Source organism: Manis javanica, chromosome 2 (genome assembly GCF_040802235.1).
Source record: "Manis javanica isolate MJ-LG chromosome 2, MJ_LKY, whole genome shotgun sequence".
Classification (NCBI taxonomy): domain Eukaryota; kingdom Metazoa; phylum Chordata; class Mammalia; order Pholidota; family Manidae; genus Manis; species Manis javanica.
Window position 1 is genome coordinate 70097841 of NC_133157.1, and position 12179 is coordinate 70110019.

Here is a 12179-nt window from a genome sequence, read left to right on the forward strand (position 1 = left end):
TTACTACCCTTTGGTACATTACCACAATTCTATAGTTTTCAGAATCCTCATTTTCATTATAGGCGCCATCGTTGTTGATTTTTTTTTTTTGGATGGTGTCTTTGTTTCTATTAAATAAAAGCACCTGGAGGTAATAGACCAGCCACTGTTCACCTGTGTTTCACAACACCTAATTTAGTGCCCAGAACTTTGTAGGAACTCAATACATGATTACTGAAGGGCTGGAACCTCTGTGTCAAATGTCTGCTAATTGATTTCAAGAATTGCCCTGGAAACTAAACTATTTTATTTAAGAATGAGTGTATTTGACTTTTATCCTTAAATGTGTCTTTAGGTTTCTTTATGGTCTGCTTAACACTGTTTTTGACAAACAGAGAGAGCAAATCACCATAACCAAAACTTCTACTGGAAGAATTCAGACTTAACAAGAATCATGCAAGGTTGTTTTTATTAAGCTTTATATTTAGATTACAGCTAAGTATTTCAGGCATTACTTCATTTGACAAGCAGACATGACATTCTAGGAATCATTCTGACAAACCACAATCACTTCACAACTATTGGGAAGAGGAAGAGAACCCATCTAGTCTGAAGTTAACAGGTGTGTTAAGGACCTCAAAGGGTCATGAAAGGAAAGAAGCTAAATGGCAACTGCTACTCTTTTATAAGATTATTATTCTGGACAAATAACTACAAAGTAGAGCACAAGACTGCATCAGAGCTAGAGACATCTTTCATCCAAATCCATCCTTTTTATTACAGGTAGGATGCAGGGGTCATGTATCAGAAGATAAATGATCCTTTGAGAATAAGCTACATGTCATGTTTTTAATGTATAGTAATTTTACTATGATTAGCTCATGTTAAAAAAAAATCAAGAAAAGAACAACTGTGTGTTTAAAACCCACTATATTAGTGACTGTAGGAGATGCCTAACCATTGAGGGTTCTTCTCTCCATTCTTCAGTTTCTTCATGAGTTCTTCTGAGAAATTTTCATTGTGACAGTCTTGACCTCTGTGTATTCATGAAAGCCATACTCGCCCCTAGAGAAAAATCCACAGAATTTAGCACAGCAGTGTAAATGTACTACAGTCCATGATTTGTGCAAGTTTGTTCTTGCTTATCTAGCTAGGGAAGATGGAAAATACTGTCTTTGCACAGAAGCGCTTCAAATAGCAGCCAGCCAACCACAAGATATCTAGTCTTACATAAATCCTCTTGTGGGGGAAGTTTTTAAACATTTTTTTTGCATCTTAAGTGATCATGTACACTTCATTGGCTTTTACAGAAATTGTCTTTTTTGACATTATTCTACTTGACTATGAACAAGCTCATCACAAAAAAAGACAATTCAGCCCAACAAGAACTTTATCATTTCTAGTTTAGGTTCAAATGAATATGGCAGATGTAGCACAAGAAGACAAGTAGTACTGTTTAGTTACTTGAGCAGTATAATAAAACTATAAATTCAAGTAGAGATGAGCTTAGCACATTTATTGTTTCTGATTGGCCGGGAAGTCACGAGGGGGCAAAAAAAAAATCTGGCCATGCTTGTGTTTTCTTTCTAAGGTGCCCTAATATGGCTTGAAACTAAATATTTTCTGGCTGTAGTTTCAACAATATCTTTTGTTTCTTGGGAAACAACAAAAGAAAACACAACAGAACAAAACAATGCAAAACCAAAAAAGCCCTGGTTTTATTGTTAGAGTGTTTTTTCTTTCTTTCTTTCTTTTCTGTTTATTTTGTTTTTAAGAGAGGCAGAGGGTTTACTGGCCACATTCAGGCCTTTAGGCTTTTTGTGGTTGGGTTTTCCTGTTCATACAACCCCTGCCATTTTCTTGTATAACTTAAATCCAAGCTGAATGATCAGGAATTAGCCAGAGTCAGTCAGTGAGAAGCATGGTATCTTGTTACCACGTTTATTGAGACCTTCTGCCAGTTTTGGAAACTGACTGGTTTACCCATCCTTGAAGAGATAACTAAAAGAATTGGACTAAATTATTCTCTGCATTGTTTTGATGGGAGGATTAAATTACATGGACCTAAGAGTCCTCTTGAAATCCTAACACTATGTACATGAAGGCTTCCAAAGGAAAAAGATCTTGATCCTTTTCTACACCTCCCTTCTGGTTATGCAGACAGGTATGTAGAAGACATCTTTTTCTCCTGGGTAACCTAATTCTCTTACACTGATTATTTTCTTGAGCAATTAAGCTTCTGAAAATACCTTCTAAAAGCTTCAGTAGGCATGTTTTTCAAAGTAATTAAAGGGTTTAGCCTCAGTTTTCTGAAACCCATTAAAGGATAATATTTTAGTAAGAATTTTATTTCCCAAAGTTAGATAATCAACCCATGATTTTTGCCAATAGGTGTTCCATTGTATTTTCAGTTACATGGACACTTGAAACTCTCCACACAGTACTCAGTGATTATTGTCATACTCAGGCTGCAATTAAGTCCTGCTTCTTAGTATTATTCGGATACACAGACATTCCTATATTCCTGATAGAACCGAAAAACATATGTTTACATTTCTTCTTATCCTTCTGGTCTGTGTGGTCCTGTGCTTCTAAAATCTTCCATGTACCAACCATCCAGGACCTTATTTATCAAATGCTGATTCTGCTTCAGTAGGCCTATGGAGGGTCCTGAGACTCTGCATTTCCAACAAACTTCCAGGTGACACCATTGCTTTTGACCCTGGGTCTACGCTGTAGCAATGCGTTACTACTGTTAGTAGTAGTAGTAACCCATTACATCTGTTGTACCCACCCAGAACTGAGCCTGGCACTAATTAAGTAGACACAAAGATACTGTTTGCTGAACTGACTTGGCAAATATAATCAAGCAAAAAATATTCATGCAAGCCCACCCTCTCTATAACAATTCTTACAATAATTTCACACTCCCTTTCTCCAAAGGGGTCAGGAGGAAGGAAGTACCTTTTGATGGAATGTTTGTATTTAACTCATTCCAGCCAGCACCATGATGGGAGAAGCAAAGGGCTGGGCATTAGGCGTCACCACCACGTGGACTGGTACACCACTATTTTTGTCTCTTTGAAGACCCTGTTCTCAACTGGTGAATTCGACCTTTCTCTCTTTGAGGATAAATTGTAACTGAACTCTTGGGAGTCATATGAAGTTATTTATGGCTTCAGTAATTCTCTTTAAACAAGCAGCAAATGACTTGTTAATTAAGTTTCCCAAATTTGACGTCAGGTAGACATTAACAGTAGCATCCTCAGCTGGAATTTTTGAAGTAAAAAATTACAGCATGACTGTTTTCTTTGAATTTATATATGTAAAGAAGGAAATTATCTAGATACACATTCCAGATTTTTACAACATGACTGATAGTTGATTCCTACATTCCCTCTCATTTTATTTCTGTCTGCCTCAACCTTAAAGTCTGACCAATTTGTAGTCAATAAAATTGACATGTTTGGTCTATGTTAGTTATTTCATCCCTCCTGATGATTTTAACTTCAACACTTCTAGGGAAATGTTTAGATTGCTGCACCAGCAGTGAACTAACTGTCCTTCAGAATAACCTAACCTTTCTTAGAGCTTTTTGTGCAAAGTAATTAGTTCTGCCAAGGGATTCTCCAACATGGATATTATAAAGGAAAGGAACTCGGAAAGGAAGAAACTATTTGAGTCCCTGCTTTGTGACTGTAAGAATGCTAGGTAATGAACCTGCAGTATGTCATTTAACTCTCACAACCATTTTAAGAGGAATGTTAACATCTCCATTTTAGGTAGGAGGAAATAGAGGTTCTAGAGTTAGACAATGTGAACCAGGTTGCACTGTTAGCAAGTGGTGTAGTCAGGATTCAAATGTAGGTCAGTTAGTCTCCAGTTATGTTTTCTCTGCCCTGTCATGCAATTTTAATGACTGATCTTTTGTCACTCTACCTCCCAGCAACATTCCAAAGATATACATGGTTTTTTGTTACTTTACTAATAAAATTTGAGCCAATTTTCTTGAATTCAAGACTTCTTAACCTGTCTTATTTAACTATTAAATCATACTTCCCATCCCCATAAATCCCTGCCAGCCAACCAAATTCATGTCCCCTCCACGTGCAACATGTAATGTTCTATTCAAGAATGCCCTCTTCTGTACTTACTGACATCCTCCACTTGTTCCATGCCCTAGGTCAAGTCCTATATTTTCTGTGAGGTCTTCTCTTATTCTATCAACCGCCATAAAGTTTTTATCTACTGACTTCCCAGTGGGGTTAGAACCAGGGACTCTTAAGCATAGGAAGGAGCTCAGAGACCTTCTGCCTCCTTCTCTCACTAGTATCCCCACCCACAATGGCTAACCTTATCTGACAGATGAAAGCAGAGCATTAGAGAGATACCATAAATGTTATACCCTGGTGGTGCCCAGATTGTCTGACTTGTAATACTGTGCTATGTTTTAACTGCTCTTCTATCTCCGTGACCAATGACCTCCCAGTCTATTGGTATTTATTTCACTGTGCACGCAGCTTGTTTTGCATTATATGTCTTTTTACATATCCCTCCTACCATCACAATTCTATGGAGGATGGAATATGATATCATGTTTCTAGGGCTCCTTGGTCCTTAAGTATACATCAAGTTCTTAATGAATATATATTGAGAAGGACAATGGATCATTTTATCATTCCCCCTTTTCACTGGCTTCCCAAAGAGAGCTGTTTCACTGTAATTTTGCTGATCTATTTAAATGAGAAAATATGTACCTATTTAGTGCTTTCATAACCCTTAAAAGTGAAATTTATTTTTTCTTGCTTTCTATTTAAAAAATGAGCAGCTTTACTATGTTTGATTCCATGAGGTTTGTAGATGATATCTTTTTTCCTCCTGACTTTTAAAATTTAGTGATAAATATAAGAACATTTTAAGAAATAAAATGGTTGAAATTCTTGAATAAAACTGATCAAACATATTTTCAATTTTCTGCATATACATATGTGTGTATATATTTTTAAAAGTTTATATATCTTGGTCTCAAAAACAACTGAAGGCCCATATACATTTATATATATATTTTTCAATTTTGTCATGACTCTAAAACATGTTTTCCTTAGTCAAATTTTGCTTTCGGTTTAGATTTTAGTACCAGAAGTAACTCATTCAGGTTACTTTTAAATTTTAGTAATTTTAAAGTTACTGAGTCTGCATCAATAATATTTCAACAAATGAGAATCATTCCTCTTAAAACTGAAAATATTTTGAGAGAGGGCACCTAATTTATTCAAAAGGTATATTCAAATAACTGGCTCATTCTTATATTTGTGCACTTCTTACAGTCACCAATTCGTAGTTTCCAACTCCTTTTTGGAAATGATTCCCAAATAGACTGTATTCATATACACAGCAAGCAATTCTAAAAGTAGGCAATATTTTAATAACCAATGTAAGGTGACTACTATGGTCCCTTGAGAATGGTAGGAACTTAATGTTTCCCTTCTGCCATCATCTCTTTGCACTGGTGGTATAAACCCAGTATTTAAAGACTATTTGATGGCATGAATCTCCAGGAAAGAACAAAGGCAGGTTTTCATTCAAATAGCAACTCTGAATTAATTCCCTGGGAGTGACAAACATTTTTCTTAATCAAGGTAAGTAGCTTAATACAAAGTTCTTACAGTTCTCTTCCATTTCCAGACATCTTGTATCCCCCAAAGGGGCACTGGGAAGATACCACACTATAGCAATTCACCCTGCAAAGCAAAGAAGGACTTTATCAATCATACTTAACCTATGAAATAACTCTCAAATTCTGAATTTTAGAAATTCAGAGGGCTCCTTAACAACTCCATTCATTTCAATATAATATATTTATTTTAACTAAAATGTAGCACTGTACCCTAGAGTGCAGAAGTATAACTGTATGTATATATACAGCCTAGAAATAAATAGAATGGTACAACTTTGTGTGTGGATAGTCATTTTAGTGCATCATGTCCCTAAGAAGTTGTGGTGTGAATTGTAAAAGACAGAATGGCTAACACGCTATAGGAGAGATCCCATGGGTTGCTAGAGTCTGGAGTTTGTTGGATGTGTGTTCTTTACTGCTTATAGCCAATAAGCTTCCTAATTCTATAAGAGTTTTGTGTTTAATAGGCTAGAATCAATTGTCTTTTGTTTGTCATAAGTAGCATATTATTTATGACATAATATGTTGCGTATTATTTAGGTCACTTTTTTCACTAATTGGCTCAACAGATTGTTTAAACAGAGGCCTTGGTGGGAGTTAGATCTCACTATTTCTATTTATCCCTTGCCATATTTCATAAAATGTTTAAATATGCTTATGTGAAAAAACATAATTACAAAAACATGAATAATTAGAATTAAAGAAAAAGTTATAAAAGATTAAGACAAGGAAAAAAGTTAGAATGTAGTTATGCAGGACATGGCTGATTTGTTTAGCTTTAAATTTCCGGGGGTTCCAAGTGGACAGCAAAATCTAATTACCTATATGGTTGTTACTATGCATGAAAAGAAAAAAAAATTATTTAAGGGAGAAACAATGTTCTTTTAAAATATTTTACCCTCCCTTCATGTTATTCTAATATGTGAACAAAAGTATGACTTCCACATAAATTGTATTATGTTTGAAAGAGTTTAGTTATTTGATCATAAGACAATATTCAGATGTTTTCTCAGTTAAAGCATTTGCTATCCCAATTCCCAGAGCTGCACAGTCTCACTGGATCATAGAGTTCTTACTCAAGTCTCTCTTCCTGGAGTATAGTTCCTTAGATAAAGTTACACATTCAAAAGACAACTTATCTCCGCCTTGTTTAATTGCTCATTCAACTGCAAAATCAGATCCCTACTTTGAAATTATTGGTAAAATCCCAACAGCTCTGGGATTCAATAGTTATCCTGAAAGCACCATACAACAACTATATCTGGGACAATGCCAGAACATTATTGTGGTCATGGATATATGACAATAAGGATATGGTTGTCTCTGTTTTATTAGTAGAGAAAATTCCTGACTGGGGATTCCCATGCCACTGGGTGGGATGTCATATATAAGCTTCTTACTTACACAGGTATAGAACATTTTCTTGCCCCAAAGTCAAAACTGGAAATGTGTCTTGGTTAAAAAGTGCAGAATATGAGTTTGCTCTTGACATTTCAAAGGAAACTAAACTTTTAGTATAGGTAAATGGAGAAATATTCAGTGAGAGAAAATTGTATGTTCAAAATGATCACCTTTGCCAACTGATTCTCCTTCTGTGATCCTTTCCTGTTATAAGGTAGGAAGATGCTATGACCACAAACCCTGGCTCTGTCCTTTAGTACCTGGATGATGTAGGGAAAGTTATCTAGCCTCTCTAAGCATGTTTTCTCCTCTGTGAAATGGGAGTAATAATATTTAATGGGATTGTTTCAAGGTGTGAGTGAGATTATATATAGAATGTACTTCTTTTGGTGCTGAGTAAGTCTTTAGTAAGCCAAAATGATATGCATGTAGCACTAGTAATGCTGAATTTTTAAACAATTTTATCATAGAAAGAGTCTACATTAACCACTAGCCATACTGATTATTAACCTTGTTAAAGCTTGTGGCTGTGTGCCAACACAGCATACCCCACCGCCTTGCTGAGGCCACTGGGCATGCCCTGCCTCTCGTACTCTTCTACTGCCTGCATAATGCACCCTGCAATGCTCTCCTGCTGACCCCCTAAAGCTAGCAGGTGCATGCAGTCCACACAGAGGGTGCCTATTGATTGCTTGACCCTAGTGGCCAGGAGGTTTGTGTTTCTGGGCCTCATGGGACTGTAATAATCAGGAAGACAGCTCTTAGCAGGCTACCACCTCTAGGGCAGTGCAGAGACAGCATACTGAACGAAGCACACTTCTGGTCTTCCTGTGAGAAAGGCCTGGTACTTCAGCCTAAGGGACAGGCTTTAGTTTTGCCTCACATCTAGAGGCTAGGGAGGTGCTCTTAGGGAATGTAGACAAGAAGAACCCATCTTTGCACTCTTCCTTGCCCTCACTACAGTGGGTACCTCCCAGAGAGGAGCTTATATGCTCATCTGAAGCTCCAATTTTTGTAACTGTTGTTCAGAGGACACCTCCAGATCTCCTGGTCTCGAGGTCAGCAGGTTTACTACTGTGGTCCCATAGGACTGGGTATATCTACATATGTTAAAAGCTACTGCCTGAGGATGTGGCTCCTAATCATCTGAAACTGGGTGCTGACTGAGATCCCTCCCTTTGGAACACTGATTGGTCTTGGCACAGCCTCTACAAGTGGGACCTACCAAGAATAAATCAGGGTGTTTACACAATCATAAGTGTTCAAAAGACAACCAAGAGCTATGGCAAGGTTCATCTCTTCTACAAGGCTCCTCCTTCAATAATGCAAGATTAGCTGTTTCACCTAATGCATAGGAACAAACACAGAGACTCAAGAAAAAATAAGGAAATAGAAGAATATGTAACAAATGAAAGAACAAGATAAAACCTCAGTAAAAGAGTTTAGTGAAATGGAGATAAGTAATCTACCTGATAAAGAATTCAAAGCAATTGTCATAAAGATAGGAGAAGAATGGACGAACATAGTGAGAGCTTCAACAAAGAGATGCAAAATGTAAGAAAGTACCAAAGAGAAGCCACAGAGCTGAATATAATAGCTGAGCTGAAAAATACACAGAGGAGTTCAACAGCAGATTAGATGGTGACGAAGAATAGATCAGTGATCTAGAAGACAGGGCAGTGGAACTCACCCAAACAGAACAACAAAAAGAAAAAAGAGTTTAAAAAGTAAATATTGCTTAAGGGACCTGTGGGACAATTTGAAGCAGCATAATCTCCACATTATAGGGGCCACAGAAGAAGAAGAAGAGGGAGAGAGAAAGGGCAAGAAGACTTATTTGAAGAAATAATGGTTGAAAACTTCCTTAATCTGGGTTAGGAAACAGATATCCAGATTCAGGAAACAGACAGAGTTCCAAGTAAGATGACCCAAAAAGGTACATTATAATTAAAATGGGAAGAGTTAAAGGTAAAGAAAGAACTCTCAAAAGCAGCAAGAAAACAACAGTTTGTTATGGACAAGAGAACTCAGTAATACTAACAGTAGATATTTCAGCAGAAACTTTGCAGGCCAGTCAGTGGCATGATATTTTCAAAGTGCTGAAAGTGTAACTGTATAGGTAGGTAGTCCCCTTTAGATGAAGTCTCTCAGACTTCTCATTAACAGAGAGAAGCCCAAGTTCCTTAATCATGACCTTGAGTGTGAAAATTAGACTGGGTAATTCAAGAAAATGGGAGTTTGCAAACCAAGGAAAAGCAGACTAAACAGACACAGGACTCTTAGTTTCCACAAAGGACACAAATAAACCCTTGATTCATGTATCCTTCAGATATTTTGCAGGAATTTAGACCTCAACAAATGGGCTGCCTCCTGACAATAAGCCTCCTGATCCCAGAATGGGTGCAGCCAGAAGACTGATAGCTAAGATTCCTGAAACAATCTTGTCACCTCACCACTGACTAATCAGAAAAATGTGTATGAGTTGATTACATACCCTGCAATCCTTTCCCATAATTTTTCCCTTAAAAACCCCTGCTTGCAACTGTACAGAAACTTTGGGACCTTGGATAACAGCCACCCATGCTCCTTGCATGGTGCCCTGAAATAAATGCTCACTTTCTTTCACTCCATCCCTATGTCAGTGTTTGGTTTGTTGTGCATCAGGTGAGTGGACCCAGGTTTGTTTAATTCAGTAACAAAAAGAAAAAACTCCAATAAGAATTCTCTACCAGCAAGTTATCACTACTTAATGGCCTTACAAGAAATGTTAAATGGACTCCTTTAAGCTGGAAAAAAAAGAAGGCACATATTAGTAATAAGAAACTATATGAAATTTAAAAGCTCAGCAATGAAGATAAATGTATGGTAAAGGTAGTGGATTAATCACTTATGAAGCTAGTATGAAGGTTAAAAGACAAAAGTAGTAAAATTAACTATAATAATTAGTTAAGGAATACACAAAATAAAAAGATGTACAATGTGACATCAAAAACATAAACTGTGGAGGGGGGACTAAAATTGCTAACATTTTAGAATGCATTCAAACTTAAGTTACTATCAAGTTAAAACAGACTGCTATATATGTGAACCTCATGGTAACCACAAAAAACCTGTGTTAGATTCACAAAAGATAATGAGAAAGGAATCTAAAGATAACACTAAAGAAAGGCATCAAACTACGAGAGAAGAGAGCAAGAGAAGAAGAAAGGAATATAAAGGAACTTTTCCACAGAGACATTTTTTCCACAAAAGGCATACAGATGGCCAACAGCCACATGAAAAGATGCTCGTTACTAATCATCAGAGAAATGCAAATCAAAACCACAGTGAGAGATCACCTCACACCTTTTAGAATAAGTAGTACCGAAAAGACAAGAAATAATAAAATTTGGTGAGGATATGGAGAAAAGGGAACCCTTGTGCACTATTGGTGGGAATGTAAATTGATGCAGCCACTATGGAAAACACTATGGAGGTTCCTCAAAAAATAGTCCAGTATTTCCACTTCTGATATTTATCTGGAGAAAATGAAAACAGTATTTTTGAAAAGATATATAAATCCTCTATTCATTGCAGCATATTTACAATAGCCAATATATGGAAACAACTTAAGTGTCCACTCATAGATGAATGAATTAAAAAGATGGGGTATTTACACATACAATGGATTACTAGTCAGCACTAAAAGGAAGGAAATCTTTCCATTTGTGATAACATGTATGGACCTTGAGGGTATTATGCTTAGTGCAATAAGACAGAAAGACCAATACCATATGATTTCACTTAGATGTGAAATCTAAAACTCAAAACAAATAAGAAAACAAACCAAACAAAACAAAACTCATAAAAACAGAGAACATACTGGTGGCTGCTAGAGGGGAAGTGGGCTGGAGGGTGGGAGAAATAAGTGAAGGGGGTCAAGAAGTACAAAGTTCCAGATAGAAAATAAGTAAGTCATGGGGATAGTGCCACAGGGCAACTTCAGTCAATAAAGTTCTAATGCATATTCAAAAGTTGCCAAGAGAAAAAATCTTAAAAGTTCTCATCCCAAGGGGAAAAAATACTTTAACTTTATATGATGACTGATGATAATTAGATTTAATTGTGGTGATTGCTTCACATTGTATACAAATATCAATTATGTGACATACCTGAAACTGATATAATGTTATATGTCAATTTTACATCACTAAAATTTTTTTTAATGGCTCAAAATAACTTTTCAACGTTAGTCACATTGAAAAGGCAGTATCACATCAGTTTGACTTACCACACTGTCCCAGACTGCAGAGCAGAGGAGACTGTAATAGCTTTGTCAAGGTCTTTGGTAAAGATTCCTGCTGATAAGCCATAAAGAGTATTATTTGCTCTCTTGATGACATCATCTAAAGATTTAAACTTCATGATTTGCTGCACTGGTCCAAATATCTATATTACAAGAAATGAATGAATGAAATCAAAGTAATATGTTACAACTACATATTTTAAATGGTATTGTAGTGTTTTCCCCTAGAAACTATCCTAACTTGATTAAGATTCTTTTTTACTTCTCATCATAAACCTTTGTGTAAGAATCAAAATGGTAGCTTCTAGAATGGGAGGTTAACACAGGCAAGGTCCTTGTTAAACTCTCTTTGGAACAAGATGAGGTACAAATAAATAAGGCAATACTTATTTTCTAGATGTTGTAATTAGTCTTCCAAGAACTTACCATTGTGCATGAAATCATTAATTTGAGAGTTTTTTTCCATTTAAGAACATTTTCCATTCTTTCTCTAGTTTTCCTCATCTTCCAAGTCACTACATTAATAGCTAACCTGAAAAATCAATGCTTGCTTACTAGATAAGTGAACAAGCAATAATTGATAATAATCATAATATTTTAAGTATCACTGTACCATCAATTAAAATATCAAATGTTCTAAAGGAACTTAGAACTTTTCATATTTGGTGAAATTAGGTGAAACAATATGACTTTTTTCAGATCAACTCCTCAGCCAAATTTTATGCAACTTACATACATCAGTGACTCATGACTACAAGAGCTCAAATCCACAACCAGCCCATACCAACCACAGCATGATTTCATTGGCAAAGGCTTTAATCATAAGACAGGAAACTG

General features: G+C 36.2%; 1 protein-coding gene across 1 annotated transcript in view; it reads right to left on the reverse strand.

The window, feature by feature from the left end:
• Positions 1-431: 431 nt before the first annotated feature.
• The window catches only part of ALDH1A1 (aldehyde dehydrogenase 1 family member A1), a 55211-nt gene continuing 43463 nt past the window's right edge, over positions 432-12179 (reverse strand). The window contains exons 11-13 of the mRNA XM_017673276.3: positions 11328-11485; positions 5646-5720; positions 432-1044 (exon numbers count right to left, since the gene is read on the reverse strand). Coding sequence (XP_017528765.1) covers positions 972-1044; positions 5646-5720; positions 11328-11485 — 306 coding nt within the window. The 3' untranslated portion in view covers positions 432-971. The remainder of the gene's footprint in view (positions 1045-5645; positions 5721-11327; positions 11486-12179) is intronic.